General features: G+C 36.6%; 2 protein-coding genes across 4 annotated transcripts in view; one reads left to right on the top strand and one right to left on the bottom strand.

The window, feature by feature from the left end:
* The window catches only part of LOC121368396 (GATOR complex protein Iml1-like), a 73,947-nt gene extending 70,328 nt beyond the window's left edge, over nucleotides 1-3,619 (bottom strand). For all 3 annotated transcript variants that reach the window (XM_041493097.1, XM_041493096.1, XM_041493095.1), the window contains exons 1-4: nucleotides 3,554-3,619; nucleotides 2,140-2,227; nucleotides 496-545; nucleotides 73-158 (exon numbers count right to left, since the gene is read on the bottom strand). In XM_041493097.1, the coding sequence (XP_041349031.1) occupies nucleotides 73-158; nucleotides 496-545; nucleotides 2,140-2,227; nucleotides 3,554-3,596 (267 nt within the window). In that variant the 5' untranslated portion in view covers nucleotides 3,597-3,619. The remainder of the gene's footprint in view (nucleotides 1-72; nucleotides 159-495; nucleotides 546-2,139; nucleotides 2,228-3,553) is intronic.
* A 2,742-nt stretch (nucleotides 3,620-6,361) lies between these two features.
* On the top strand, nucleotides 6,362-10,892 carry LOC121391520 (39S ribosomal protein L16, mitochondrial-like). Its single transcript, XM_041523121.1, has 4 exons — nucleotides 6,362-6,497; nucleotides 7,336-7,401; nucleotides 8,062-8,219; nucleotides 9,452-10,892. Exons 1-4 carry the CDS (start codon nucleotides 6,413-6,415, stop codon nucleotides 9,908-9,910), a joined length of 768 nt encoding a protein of 255 aa, XP_041379055.1. The 5' UTR covers nucleotides 6,362-6,412; the 3' UTR covers nucleotides 9,911-10,892.
* The last annotated feature ends 1,733 nt before the right edge of the window (nucleotides 10,893-12,625 follow it).

Here is a 12,625-nt window from a genome sequence, read left to right on the forward strand (position 1 = left end):
TTAGTCATTTAAAAGTCTGTCAGTCGAAAACATCATGGCAAAGTCAGCAAACTTTGTATGTCATACATGTACCTTTGAATCGATTTTGTTAACGCACACATCTTTGTAGGCTCTGAGGTGAAACGCTGTAGCTATAGACTGTTCAATGCTCACAGTATCTGGAAAAAAATTATATATAAAATTTGAGAGAATGTAAATGAATTAAAATGATTTTTCTTTTAAAACAAAATGTCTAGTTGCATAAAAAAAATATATAACATAACATTACCAATCATCATACAGTGAAACCTGTCTAAACCGGACATAATAGTTAGACAGGATCCTGTGTTTAGAGGGTCCCATGTTAGAATTTAGAAAATTCAGGACAATGAGACTTGACAGATTATGAAAGGATTCCGGTTTCTCAGGTTCCAGTATAGACAGGTTTCACAGTATAAAAATCACTGGCAATATGAAAGATCAAAGAGTGGTATAAGATTTGTTTTCATACTTCACCTTTTTGTTGGAAGTCTTCAGACAGTGACTGAACCTGGAGAAGGAGACGTCTGTGAAAACAAAATCAATAAATATTGTTGTCAATAAACTCACTTCTGTACTACATAATGGAATCAAATGTACACTATAAACACTGAACATCTTGTCACTTTTCTCTAGATCAAATGTCGCAATTACTGAATGTGGTAGAAAATCAAGTTTATAGATCTTGTTTTATAATTGATAAAATATACTTTTTTTTTTTAATTTACAACTAAAATTATACAATAAACAATCAGTTGACCATGTGTTGCAGTTACCATTTATAGAAGAGAGATACAAGAAAGTTTAGAAAATACTATTTTAAAAAACAAGCATTCAGAGAGAACTGCTAAAGCAATACAGTTATTGGATATATATAGTAATATATAAATAAAAGCAATACATGTCCCCCACAGTACAAAATAAAGCTAGACATTACATTTCACCTCAATATCTTGAGGCATTGTGAACAAAAAGTCTGGAAGACTAAATGTGGGACAGACAGACAGACAGACAGACAGATGGACAGATACAAAGCCTATAGTTGATTAAGCAATGTGATGATACCAAACCCGTCATTCTTCACTTGAAACATGAATACATTTCATATAGATCTCAAAATATTAACAGGTCAGCTGATTGTCTTAAAGTACAAAATATGTATTGTTAACAGTTTCTGTTATGCAATTATATGGCGGCTAGCAAAATGTTTTTACTGGCCACTGTCATCATAAGAAAATACTCAGAAACAAGTAATATTTAATTTATGTTTTACTTGTTTTCTGATGTCGTGATTTTTGCCACAAAACCCTTTCATAGCATGATGGTACATAGGTCAAACGGTCATCAGCCCAAAAGTAAACCAAATATCAGGAATAATGCCAGATTTGGATTCCTTGTAATTCCCCCTTTCCAATGATACCTCATTTGTCAAAATTGGACCATTGGTTGCCGAGTTATGGCAATTTAAAAAAGGGCAGCCACACCCTTTTTTGACAAAATTTAAAAAAAAAAAAAGGCCATAACTCAGAAACCGTTGGTCCGATTGAGCTGAAACTTGGAATTTCAGGTTTTTTTGCCACAATAACTCTATATACCAAATTTCATTGAAATTGGGGAGGGTAGGGTTTAAATTTCCTTTTTTGGGGGGCGATTTGACACGGAATGACCCTTATGTTGTGGCATGCTGCTCCCCACTATTAGTTTGATGACAAGAAAAGGCCCAGGAGGGTTTCTGCCATAGGGTACGAAGAGTACAATTACATACCCTAAAATCTTGAAAATTAATGGATACATTTTTATAATTTTGAGAAAGATCATAGTAAGGGAACAGCTGTTTAAAATTGGTTAAAGTAAATGAGTCCAATATCAAACCAATAACCACTTAGTAGGGGCACTTGTGATCTGTTTTGTTTTTATTAGGTGCCCTCAAATTATATTCTGGCAGAACACCTGCTTAGTTCTTGATACCACTGCTGCATCAAAAAACAAGGTTAAATACCTTTGTATAAAGATCAAATTTTCTAAATTTATATGGTTTTCATAATTTAACAGGTATTAAATTTCTATAAATACAACTGTGAACAAAGCTGATTATATTCCAGTTGATGCATCATCATGTACCTGTAATCATTGTCTGGGTTGTATACTTCAAGAACATCTCCCTCACCGACTGACGTAAATTCTTTTGGGTTTATGAGAATATCATCATCTGCAGCAACAATAAAAAAAATATATATATATATATTTAGCACTTTGGGAAATTTGTCTGAATGTAAAACTGTCATACTGTTTATTAATCAGTATTTCTTGTATCCAGGATTCTCACTGGACTTTCTCCATTGGGGGTCATTTGAGCGTTTCTTGTGAAATTTGGGGAGTCCCATAATAGGATTTTAAGTTAAAACTAAAAAAATAAGTCCTGTCCAAGTTCCATGCTTCAAAACACACTTTTCAAGGGTCAGTGAGATCCCTGCTTGTATCGTCTGTTGACCTGTTTAGGTGGTTACACTGTTTGTGCGCAACAGTACACACGTTTGAAGATTTCTGACGTTGACTTTTACATTCGGAAAGTAACAAATGTCTGTCACATTTACAGAAATGTTTGTACATATAAAATTAAAATGAGCAAAGAAAGCAAGATTGAACTTTTCGCCAAACGATCGAAGTCAAATTTTAACAAGTATATATTACGACCAACTACATCTGCAATTGAGAACAAAATATCTGACGCGCAGAAAACAATACGCGGTTTGGAAATTAAAACGGTTTATTTATGAGTATTTATTAAATGTGACATCACCTTAGCCTGGCATTTAGTTATAGAGTTGTAAAATGTCAGAACCTAATGCGAAAAAAAGCAAAAAGGACACCGTTAATGAAAAAACCTTTCAAAAAATGGTGGTTTTCAGACGATTTCGCAGTTAATACAAACGAGAATGGCGACGTATGTAAAGTTATATGCAACGTATGTACGGACAATTTTGTGGCTATCCGAAGTGAAGCTAGGTTAAGACAAATGAAAGGGTCAGCTTTGGACAATGTCAAAAATGACACGTTTTATTGTGAGCAAGAACAATAATAATAATTTAGTATTTATGATAAGAATTTGGAGAAAAGCTACGAAAATCGCCAATCTTAGATTCTCATTTGATTACCGTTGCCGGTTAACCTTTTGATTTGTATCTGAACCACTGGAGAAAATCGTTTGTGCAAACACTAAAACCACACGAACGACATATCGTTTGTCTAAAAAAAAAAAAAAAAATGTATGCCCTGTAATATATAATTGACCCATTTTATATATACAATCCAATATCATGAATATGGTCTATAAAAATGTTAATAGATCGCCTGCATTTCTGATTTCAAGTTTATGAACAAGACCAGTCTGACTCTGAGTCTTCAGGCGAAAGTTCAGCGAAAATTAACATATTCCAAATATAAACATTGTCATCATCCTTATTACATTTTGTATAAACAAGCAATCTATTAATTTCTTTGTACAATATTGCCATCAAAAGATTTCTGTAATCACCTTTAAATTTTTTCTGATGAACACACAGTTTCAATGTTTTCATTTTTCTTCCAACTTGACAATTTTTAAAAAGAGTTATTCCCCTTTAATTACTTCCTATGTGACGAGTCAAAATACTACCCATGTAAAAAGTTTACCGTTTCTGCTTTTTATTTAGTTCGATTTACAAAATACTTCACAAGTCGCCGTTAGATATCATTTATCTTACAGCGAGATGTTTTAAACGTATCTAACGAACGAAAGCGAGTTGGATACGATTTTAAACAACGAGTTGTAATATAAAATTGTAATGTTAGTATTTTGTTTCTTACGTAATCTTTAATTAAACGCCTTTCCAACTATTTTAAAAAAAGTATTTACGGCCCTAACGCTTATGAGTCACAGATAAATCACAGGCAAAATATTATTAGTAGTAAATCTTAAGGCAGAGATGAATTTTACTTGTAGAATGCAGAAAATTGCATTTCAGGACATCTAGTTTTCAAACTTTTACTGGGAACCATGTCTCCGAAGCCCCTAAAAACATTATTTTGCGCCCTCGATCTCAATCAGCTCTCACCACTACCACCACCACCACACACACACACATACACACACACACACACACACACACACACACACACACACACACACACACACACACACACCAAACACCCCCACTCTACTGAAGAAAATTGCGCTGCTAACACTGGTCACATATGATCCCCTGATGTGTATTCTATCAAATCATCCAATAATTTAAACAAAACTAGTTACTTTTTATTTTTTAATTATCAAATGTTTGACATCTAATAGCGATTATTAATTAATCGATGTGCTCTAGTGTGTCGTTAAACAAAACAAACACATTTTATTTTTGAAAGTACAAACTTGAATTTGGGACTTTATCTGAGGGAGGCGAGATGTAGCTCAATGGTAAAACGTCCGCTTGATACGCGGTCGGTCTGGGATCAATTCCAGTTAGTGGGCCCATTGGGCTATTTCTCGCTCCAGCCAGTGCACCACGACCAGTATATCAAAGACCGTGGTATGTGTTATCCTGTATGTGGGATGGTGCATATAAAAGATCCCTTGCTGCTAATCGAAAATAGTAGCCCATGAAGTGGCGACAGCGGGTTTCCTCTCTCAATATCTGTGTGGTCCATAACCATATGTCCGACGCCATATAACTGTAAATAAAATGTGTTGAGTGCGTCGTTAAATAAAACATTTTCTTCCTTCCTTATCTGATAAGGACTCATATAATTATGTCTTAACATGTGTTATTAGCATGTGTTATCAACATAACAAAGATGTTCTGACCAATAGGTGTGTATAGATAATACTGACTATATCCTGTGAAGGTAGAATGGGAAATTCCCATTCGGCCTGAACAAGATAAAACCGATATCCTACGTCATTAACTAGTTATTATTTTTATCCTACAGTCCATAAAATTATAAGGGAAAACTTATTATTTCTGTTATTTCAGCTACATTGTACGATGACATAAGTCAAATTAGCGATTTTGTAATGTAGATATATATACATGTGACGCCACATGATTGCCTAAAGATGCTTTAATCGATCATCATAATCGGCCAATAGTAAAGTTTGTTTTGTTTAACGACACCACTAAAGCACACCGATTAATTAATCATCGGCTATTGGATGTTAAACATTTGGTAATTCTGACACATAGTCAGAGGAAACCTGCTACATTTTTAATGCAGCAAGGGATCTTTTATATGTACTTTCCCACAAACTAGATAGCACATACCACGGCCTTTGATATACCAGTCGTGGTGCACGGGCTGGAACGAGAAATAGCCCAATGGGCTCACCGATGGGGATCGATCTCAAACCGACCGCGCATCAAGCGACCTAGCGCTTTACCACTGGGCTACGTCTCGCTCCCTCGGCCAATAGAAACAGCTAGTGGTTATAGGATAAAATAATTTACGTTAACTGAATTAGCTGTGTCGAATGCTGTTTAACAATAAATTAATAATTTGCCCTCTAACCGACTCGCCTTTTACCGACTATGTCTGTCTGTCTCTCTGCCTTTGCAGGACGGGACGTAGCCCAATGGTAAAGCGCTCGCTTGATCCGCGGTCAGTCTGGGATCGATCCACGTCAGTGGACACATTGGTGTATTTCTCGCTTTAGCCAGTGCGCAACGACTGGTATACCAAAGGCCGTGGTATGTGCTATGCGGTCTGTGGGTTGATGCATATTAAAGATCCCTTTGCTACTAATGGAACAATGTAGCGGGCTTCCTCTCAGAATTACCAAATGTTTGACATCCAATAGCCGATAATTAATAAATCGATGTGCTCTAGTGGTGTCATTAAAAAAGTCTGTCTCCAGGTCTCTCTCTTCACGTCCGTCCGTCTGTCCGTTCCTCTCTCTCTCTCTCTCTCTCTCTCTCTCTCTCTCTCTCTCTCTCTCTCTCTCTCTCTCTCTCTCTCTCTCTCTCTCTCTCTCTCTCTCTCTCTCTCCCTCTCTCTCCCCTCCTCTCTCTCTATATTCATTATTCAGGTGTGTTGGTAGGAATTTTTGCACAATAAGTCTAGACTGTGGCGAGTGAAGTTTATAGGGAGGGGGTGGAGAATTGCTCCTCCGGAAAATGTACTGAAAAAAAAGAAGAAAACAACCAGAACATTTGCTTGAGCAGGGCGTCTGTTGCTTTAGTTGTCTAATGCTGGTTTAATCATTCGCCTCCAACCAGATTCGGCTGCTACCAACTCTTGTCTCTTCTCTCTCCCCCTTCTTCACGCATGCGCTAGACTAACGCATGGTCCAAACATTCTGACATGGTCTGCAATTTAATATGACACAGATAAATATAACCTTGTATTCCTTTTCTTTAAACATTTCATGATGAGGGGCTTAATTTTAAAATTACATTTACCACTTAAAACGCTCACGTGTATCAACTGTTCCGCTCTGCAGTCAGCAAGAGGTGTGTAAATTTATGCCATTATATTAAAATGTAACAAGCACCATAAGTCCATAGGATATTAACACGTTCTTGCAGTTAAAGCAGCAATATCTTCAAAGTTGAATAGCCTATATATTTTTAAAAGTTTACGGGGTGGGGTGTGTGTGTGTGTGTGTGTGTGTGAGGGGAATGGTCTTTCAAAACATTCTTTTTTGTGTGTGGTGGGTAAGTTTAATTCTCCATTAGGTGTAGCCCCTTTACTTAATGACATCTTCATAGGAAGAATATAATTAAGACAGGTGACTGTTTACTGGAGGTTTGTCTAAACTGTTCAGAAGTGATGTTTCTGACATGCTCCATAAAACATATAATAATATTAATAACATAGCAGGGCTCAAACTTAACAACAGCACCGACAGCAATTGCCATCGTTGTGATATAAATTTCCGTAGCTCAGATGTCACTGACGGTACTCTTGTGCCGCGGGGTATAAATTACTGTTGTCGCAGTAAAGCTCCCTATTGATGGCAAAATGTATACAAAATTCTCTATATTTGAAAAAAGACTTCATACAACAAAATAACCTATCAGTGATGTTTATTTGCTACTTTAAAAAAAAAAAAAATTGCCATAGGGGGATTAAAATTGCTGTCAGTGGGCCTTTTCACCCACAGTGTTTTAAAACTAAATTTTGCCATGGGTTACAAATGCTTCAGTCCGATCCCAGCACAGTGAATTTGTCAAGTAGTTGTCATAGATTTGTTAACAATTTACCAATTAAAGGATTTTCACACTATTCCAATGATCACTCATGGCTTATATTTCTGTTAGTGATATATTATTATTATTATTTTTACAGGAAATGGCGGAAGATTTACACAGATAGCAACACTAATGAAGTGTGACCCTCCACCATCATTTGATCGTATGTTAATCTTTCAAGAATTTACTTTAAAATTATATTTGGATACTAGGTGATGGCTGTGCCAGTGTATCAGTGCCGCAAAACTATCTGCAGTGAACGATACATTCGTGGCTTGTGATTGGGGACACTCAAAAGCAATCTCAAAACAAGACTTCTCAAATGACTAAGATTTTGTTTCTTTTTTCTTTTCTTTTTTCTTTTCTTTTTATTACATAGTTAATTTTTTTTTTTTTTTTTTTTTAATTCACTTATTCCCTGTTACACTGTGCCTACCCCCATCCAGGGGATACAAGGACAGGTAGTCAATATGACCCAGGAATTGTTTTTAACATTTAAAAAAAATAATCTGTGATTTTTTAAAGTCAAATAACAAAGATGGCAGACAAATTATCTCAAGGAATTTTTAACGAATGAATCGTACTTAACACCAAAATTCTTGATAATTAAATTTCAATAAATTTTTATGTTTAATTTCTACGGGATGAAAGATATTAAAAATAAATGCAATTATTGTGAATGATATGAGACCTGACCTCTTTCGAGGGCTGGGGAGAGAGGTATAAAATTCAAAATTTTGCATTACATAATTGGTCCTTTCACAAGTATCAAAAGTGCACCATTTAAAGCTCTGTTTGATGCAGATATTTATTTTATTTTCAGATGTTGAATTTCCAGAAAGACGGAGGTTACGATTCATGGAAAAAGTGCCTCAGTTAGCAGCGAATGTCAGACCGCCGAAGATGATGAAGGATTTATTTTTAATGCGAGGACCGGAACTGATCCACAACAAATTACAATATGGAGATTTTGGCATTCAGGTATTTTGAGGGACGTAGCCCAGTGATAAAGCGTTCACTTAATGCGTGGTCGGTCTAGGATTGATCCCTGTCCATTGGATATTTCTCGTTCCAGCCAGTGCTCCACAACTGGTGTAACAAAGGTCATGGTATATACTATCCTGTCTGTGGGATGGTGCATATAAAAGATCCCTTGCTGCTAATCGAAAAGAGTAGCCCGTGAAGTGGTGACAGTGGGTTTCTTCTCTCAATATCTGTGTGGTCCATAACCATATGTCCGACACCATATAACCGTAAATGAAATGTGTTGAGTGTGTCGTTAAATGTTTTTTGTATTTGGAGAAAATGTATAGCTTGTACTAAACTTACTTGTAAATCTAACACCAAAATACTCTGGAGGCTTTGGAATTATTTTCTTGAGAATATAAAAATAGAACATTCAAATTTCTGTACCATTCTCCATTTCTTAATTTAGCACACATCAGGGCTGCATATAGCCTAAACTAAATAGAGGGTGGGTGTGGGGGTGTGTGCAGTAAAAAAAAAAATTGAAGCACAGTAATGTAGGGTCTTTGCTAGCTAAACAAAAATTTAATGTTTTGAGGGACTAAGTGTTCCCCCCTCCCCCGACTAGATATGGCTATGAATGTAAAAAAAATGTGTGTGTTGAACAATTATTTAAAGAAGATAAAAATAACAATGTGGAGGTAGCAAGTTTCTTCTCTTGTTCCTTAGATGAAAATGTTATAGTAACCTTGTTATACACCTGATAGCTGTTGATGAAACTGCTATAATACCATAAACTAACATTCATAGCTAGTGCATGACGACTGGTATATCAAAGACTGTGGTATGTGCTATCCTGTGTGGAATGGTGTCTTTAAAAGATCCCTTGCTACTAATGGAAAAATGTAGCGGGTTTCCTCTCTAAGACTATATGTCAAAATTAGAAAATGTTTGACATCCAACAGCCAGTGATAAAAAATAAATGTGCCTTCGTTAAACAAAACAAACTTTTTACTTTTCATGGTCAGGTCAGGTCATAGGGCTTTACGTGCACATTCAGAGCAAGCTTTTCATGGTGATTTACCCTTTTTTATAGTTATGGCCCTTGAATTTAGGAGATATGAAAATTTGTTGGGCCTGGTAGAGAACATGTATTACTTTAACAGTACTCTCAGAATGCTTTTTTATATTAGTTTATCATTAAAGAAACATTATTTTCTTTTATCTCATTCATTTTTATTTTTTAGGCTATTACTGGTGGCAGATTAAGGTGGGGACATTTTGAAATGATCCGACTGACAATCAACCGCAAGCTGGATGAAAATCGGATGTTTGCCATCTGGCGAGTGGATCCTCCGTGGCAGTCGGTCACAAAGAAAGGTCAAGGACACCGAATGGGTAGCGGGAAAGGTTCCATCAACCATTACGTTACCCCGCTGAGAGCAGACCGCATAATCGTCGAGATTGGCGGCAAGTGTGAATTTCGGGAAGTGAAAAAGACTTTGACACAGATTGCAAAAATCTTGCCATTTAAGGCACGTGTGGTTGACAGAGAAATTCTGGAACAAGATGCAAAAAATGAAAGGTTCATTGAAGAAAATAACATCAATCCGTTCACTTTTAAACACTGCGCTAAAAACAACATGCTTGGATGCAAGTCTTGGCTCAGTCCATACGATTACATGTGGCATGGGAAATACAAATAGAAATATCTGTGTATTTTTTTTGGTGTATTTAAAGGTGCATGACCTGTTGATTAACACTGTATAATACTTCCAGCTAATTATGACTTACGGACCTTACTAAAATTATAAAACCAAATCTTTCCTTGAATGTTTAAAATTTTTAGCATTTTCAGGTCTCTCCATCAAAGGTGAGCAGTGGTTGGAACTCACCTCGTACTCACCCAAAGATAAAGTTAAAGTTTGTTTTGTTTAACGACACCACTAAAGCACATTGATTTATTAATTATTGGCTATTGGATGTCAAAACATTTGCACCCAAAGATGGAAAGTGGTAGACGTTTCGGCACTAGACTTGTATCATTTCAATTTTATTAATTCTTATGATGCTTATTATTTGGCTGTATGGAACTGCTTTACATATTTGAAATTTTTTACTGGGAATTATTATCAGGACACAATTGATTACTCATGCTTTTTTACAAATGGAGACACCTGCATATTCAAGTAGTTTTTTTTTAATTTGTTTTGTTTTAAGGAAACCTAGTTTTTTTTCTCAAGCTCTGATTTATAACCATAAAATACATTTTTATTTCGATGCATTGATTTCTGCTACATATAATTTGTTGCTAAGATGTGTTCAAGAGATAATACATGTATAATATGATGAGTTAATTACTCCATATTCGTACTCCAACTTAAATAATTTTGGGGGTGCATGTACCTTTCAGTTTAATAACATAGAATACAAAATCCAGATGATGGTGCATTCTGTGACTTTTGTCTACAATTCTTTCGACTCCTTGTGTTGCAGTGGTCTTGGCAAGCTTATTTAATAAAATGTTAGGGATTTTTTATATTAATTTAAAAAAGAAAAGAAAGTTGATTAACCCCAGAAACAAATATGGTATTTACTAACAAGTTTAGTTTTGTGAATACATTTGAAAGTATGATACATCCTTGCAAGTACAGTGTGTGTTTAATAAATAAAACCCTTCAATCTGTATTTACTCTTTTGTTCTGAATGTGCCAGATTGACCTCGGAAGCTCTACATATCAGAGTTACAAGGATCGATACCCGTCAGTGGGCCCATTGTTCCAGCCTGTGCACGACAACTGGTATATCAAAAGGCCATGGTATGTGCTATCCTGTCTATGGGATGGTACATAGAAAAGATCCCTTGTAGCTAATCGAAAAGAGTAGCCTATGAAGTGGCGACAGCGGGTTTCCTCTCTCAATATCTGTGGTTCTTAACCATATGTCCAACACCATCAGTTTCAGCATCTATGCAGCACTCGTCTGCAACAATCTGCTATTGACGATGCTGACGATCTCATGTCCTCTTTCACTTTCATTTTGAAAGAAATTGCAGAAGAAACTATTCCCAAGAGTACGGCAGTGCCGAAACATTTCACTAAACTATGGTTCAATGAATCATGCAAAGAGGCTATTAAGGAACGAAACAGGCACATTGAGAGGTTTAAACGGGAACCCACCTGGGACAACCTCTCTGCCTATCGTATTGCTAAGGCAAAGGCCCGCAGAGAGATCAGACATCTTGGAGAAAATATGTCTCCCAAGTTGAATTCCCAAACCTCTGTGGAATCTGTGTGGAATAGGATCTGTAAAATCAAGGGAAAAGAATCCAGTAGTACTGTCCATCATTTGTCTGTCAATGACACAAACGTCACATCTCAACGTGACATCGCCAATGCACTGGCAGACAACTTTTCTCATAACTCCTCTTCTGCTTTCAGCTCGGATGCTTTTACATCTGTCCGTACTAAAGCTGAAAAGCAACCTATTAATTTTTCATCTGAGAATGCTGAAGTGTACAACAGGCCCTTCTCTTCGGAGAAGTTGCAGGATGCTCTTTGAAAAGTCCATGATACTTCGGTGGGACCAGATGAAATACATTACCAACTACTAAAACACTTACCCAAATGTTCTCTTTTAGTTCTTTTGAACATCTTTAATAAAATCTGGAGTTCTGGTGACTTTCCTTCTGATTGGAGGAAGGCTATTATAATTCCTATTCCAAAGCCTGGCAAGGATCCTACTGACCCTACCAGTTACCGCCCCATCGCTCTCACAAGCTGCATCTGCAAAACTGTGGAATGAATGATCAATCGTAGACTTGTCTGGTTTCTCGAGTCCCACAAATTGCTTACTAACGTGCAATGTGGGTTCAGATCCAGTCTAGGTACGGTTGATCATCTCGTTCGATTTGAAACGTTTTGTCGCAAGGCCTTCGTCAATAATCAACACCTGGTTTCAGTGTTCTTTGATTTGGAAAAGGCCTACGATACCACATGGAAGTATGGGAGTTTAAAAGACCTCCATGGCATGGGCCTAAGAGGTCTTCTTCCAAATTTTATTTCTAACTTTTTAAAAGATAGAATTTTTAAAGTGCGAGTGGGATCCACGTTTTCAGATTCCCAATCACAAGACATGGGGGTGCCCCAAGGTAGCATCCTGTCGGTTACCCTATTCTTAATTAAAATTAACAGCATCGCCCAGTGTTTAAAACCTGGTGTCGATTGCTCACTATACGTTGAAGATTTTCAGATTTGTTACAGGTCGTCCAATATGAGTATCATTGAGCGTCAGTTGCAGCTTTGTTTGAATAAGCTTCAACAATGGACAACTGACAATGGCTTTCGATTCTCAAAGTCAAAAACGGTCTGTATGCACTTCTGCCAGAAAAGAGGTCACCACCTAGACCCTCAGCTGTTTCT

This window comes from Gigantopelta aegis, chromosome 3 (assembly GCF_016097555.1).
Source record: "Gigantopelta aegis isolate Gae_Host chromosome 3, Gae_host_genome, whole genome shotgun sequence".
NCBI lineage: Eukaryota > Metazoa > Mollusca > Gastropoda > Neomphalida > Peltospiridae > Gigantopelta > Gigantopelta aegis.

Excerpts from the sequence above, each read along its gene's own strand:
- LOC121391520 (XM_041523121.1), top strand. The coding sequence starts at position 6,413 with ATGATGAGGGGCTTAATTTTAAAATTACATTTACCACTTAAAACGCTC. Across the intron at positions 6,498-7,335 it reads CGCTCTGCAGTCAGCAAGAG|GAAATGGCGGAAGATTTACA; the intron begins GTGTGTAAATTT and ends TTATTTTTACAG. Across the intron at positions 8,220-9,451 it reads ATGGAGATTTTGGCATTCAG|GCTATTACTGGTGGCAGATT; the intron begins GTATTTTGAGGG and ends TTTATTTTTTAG.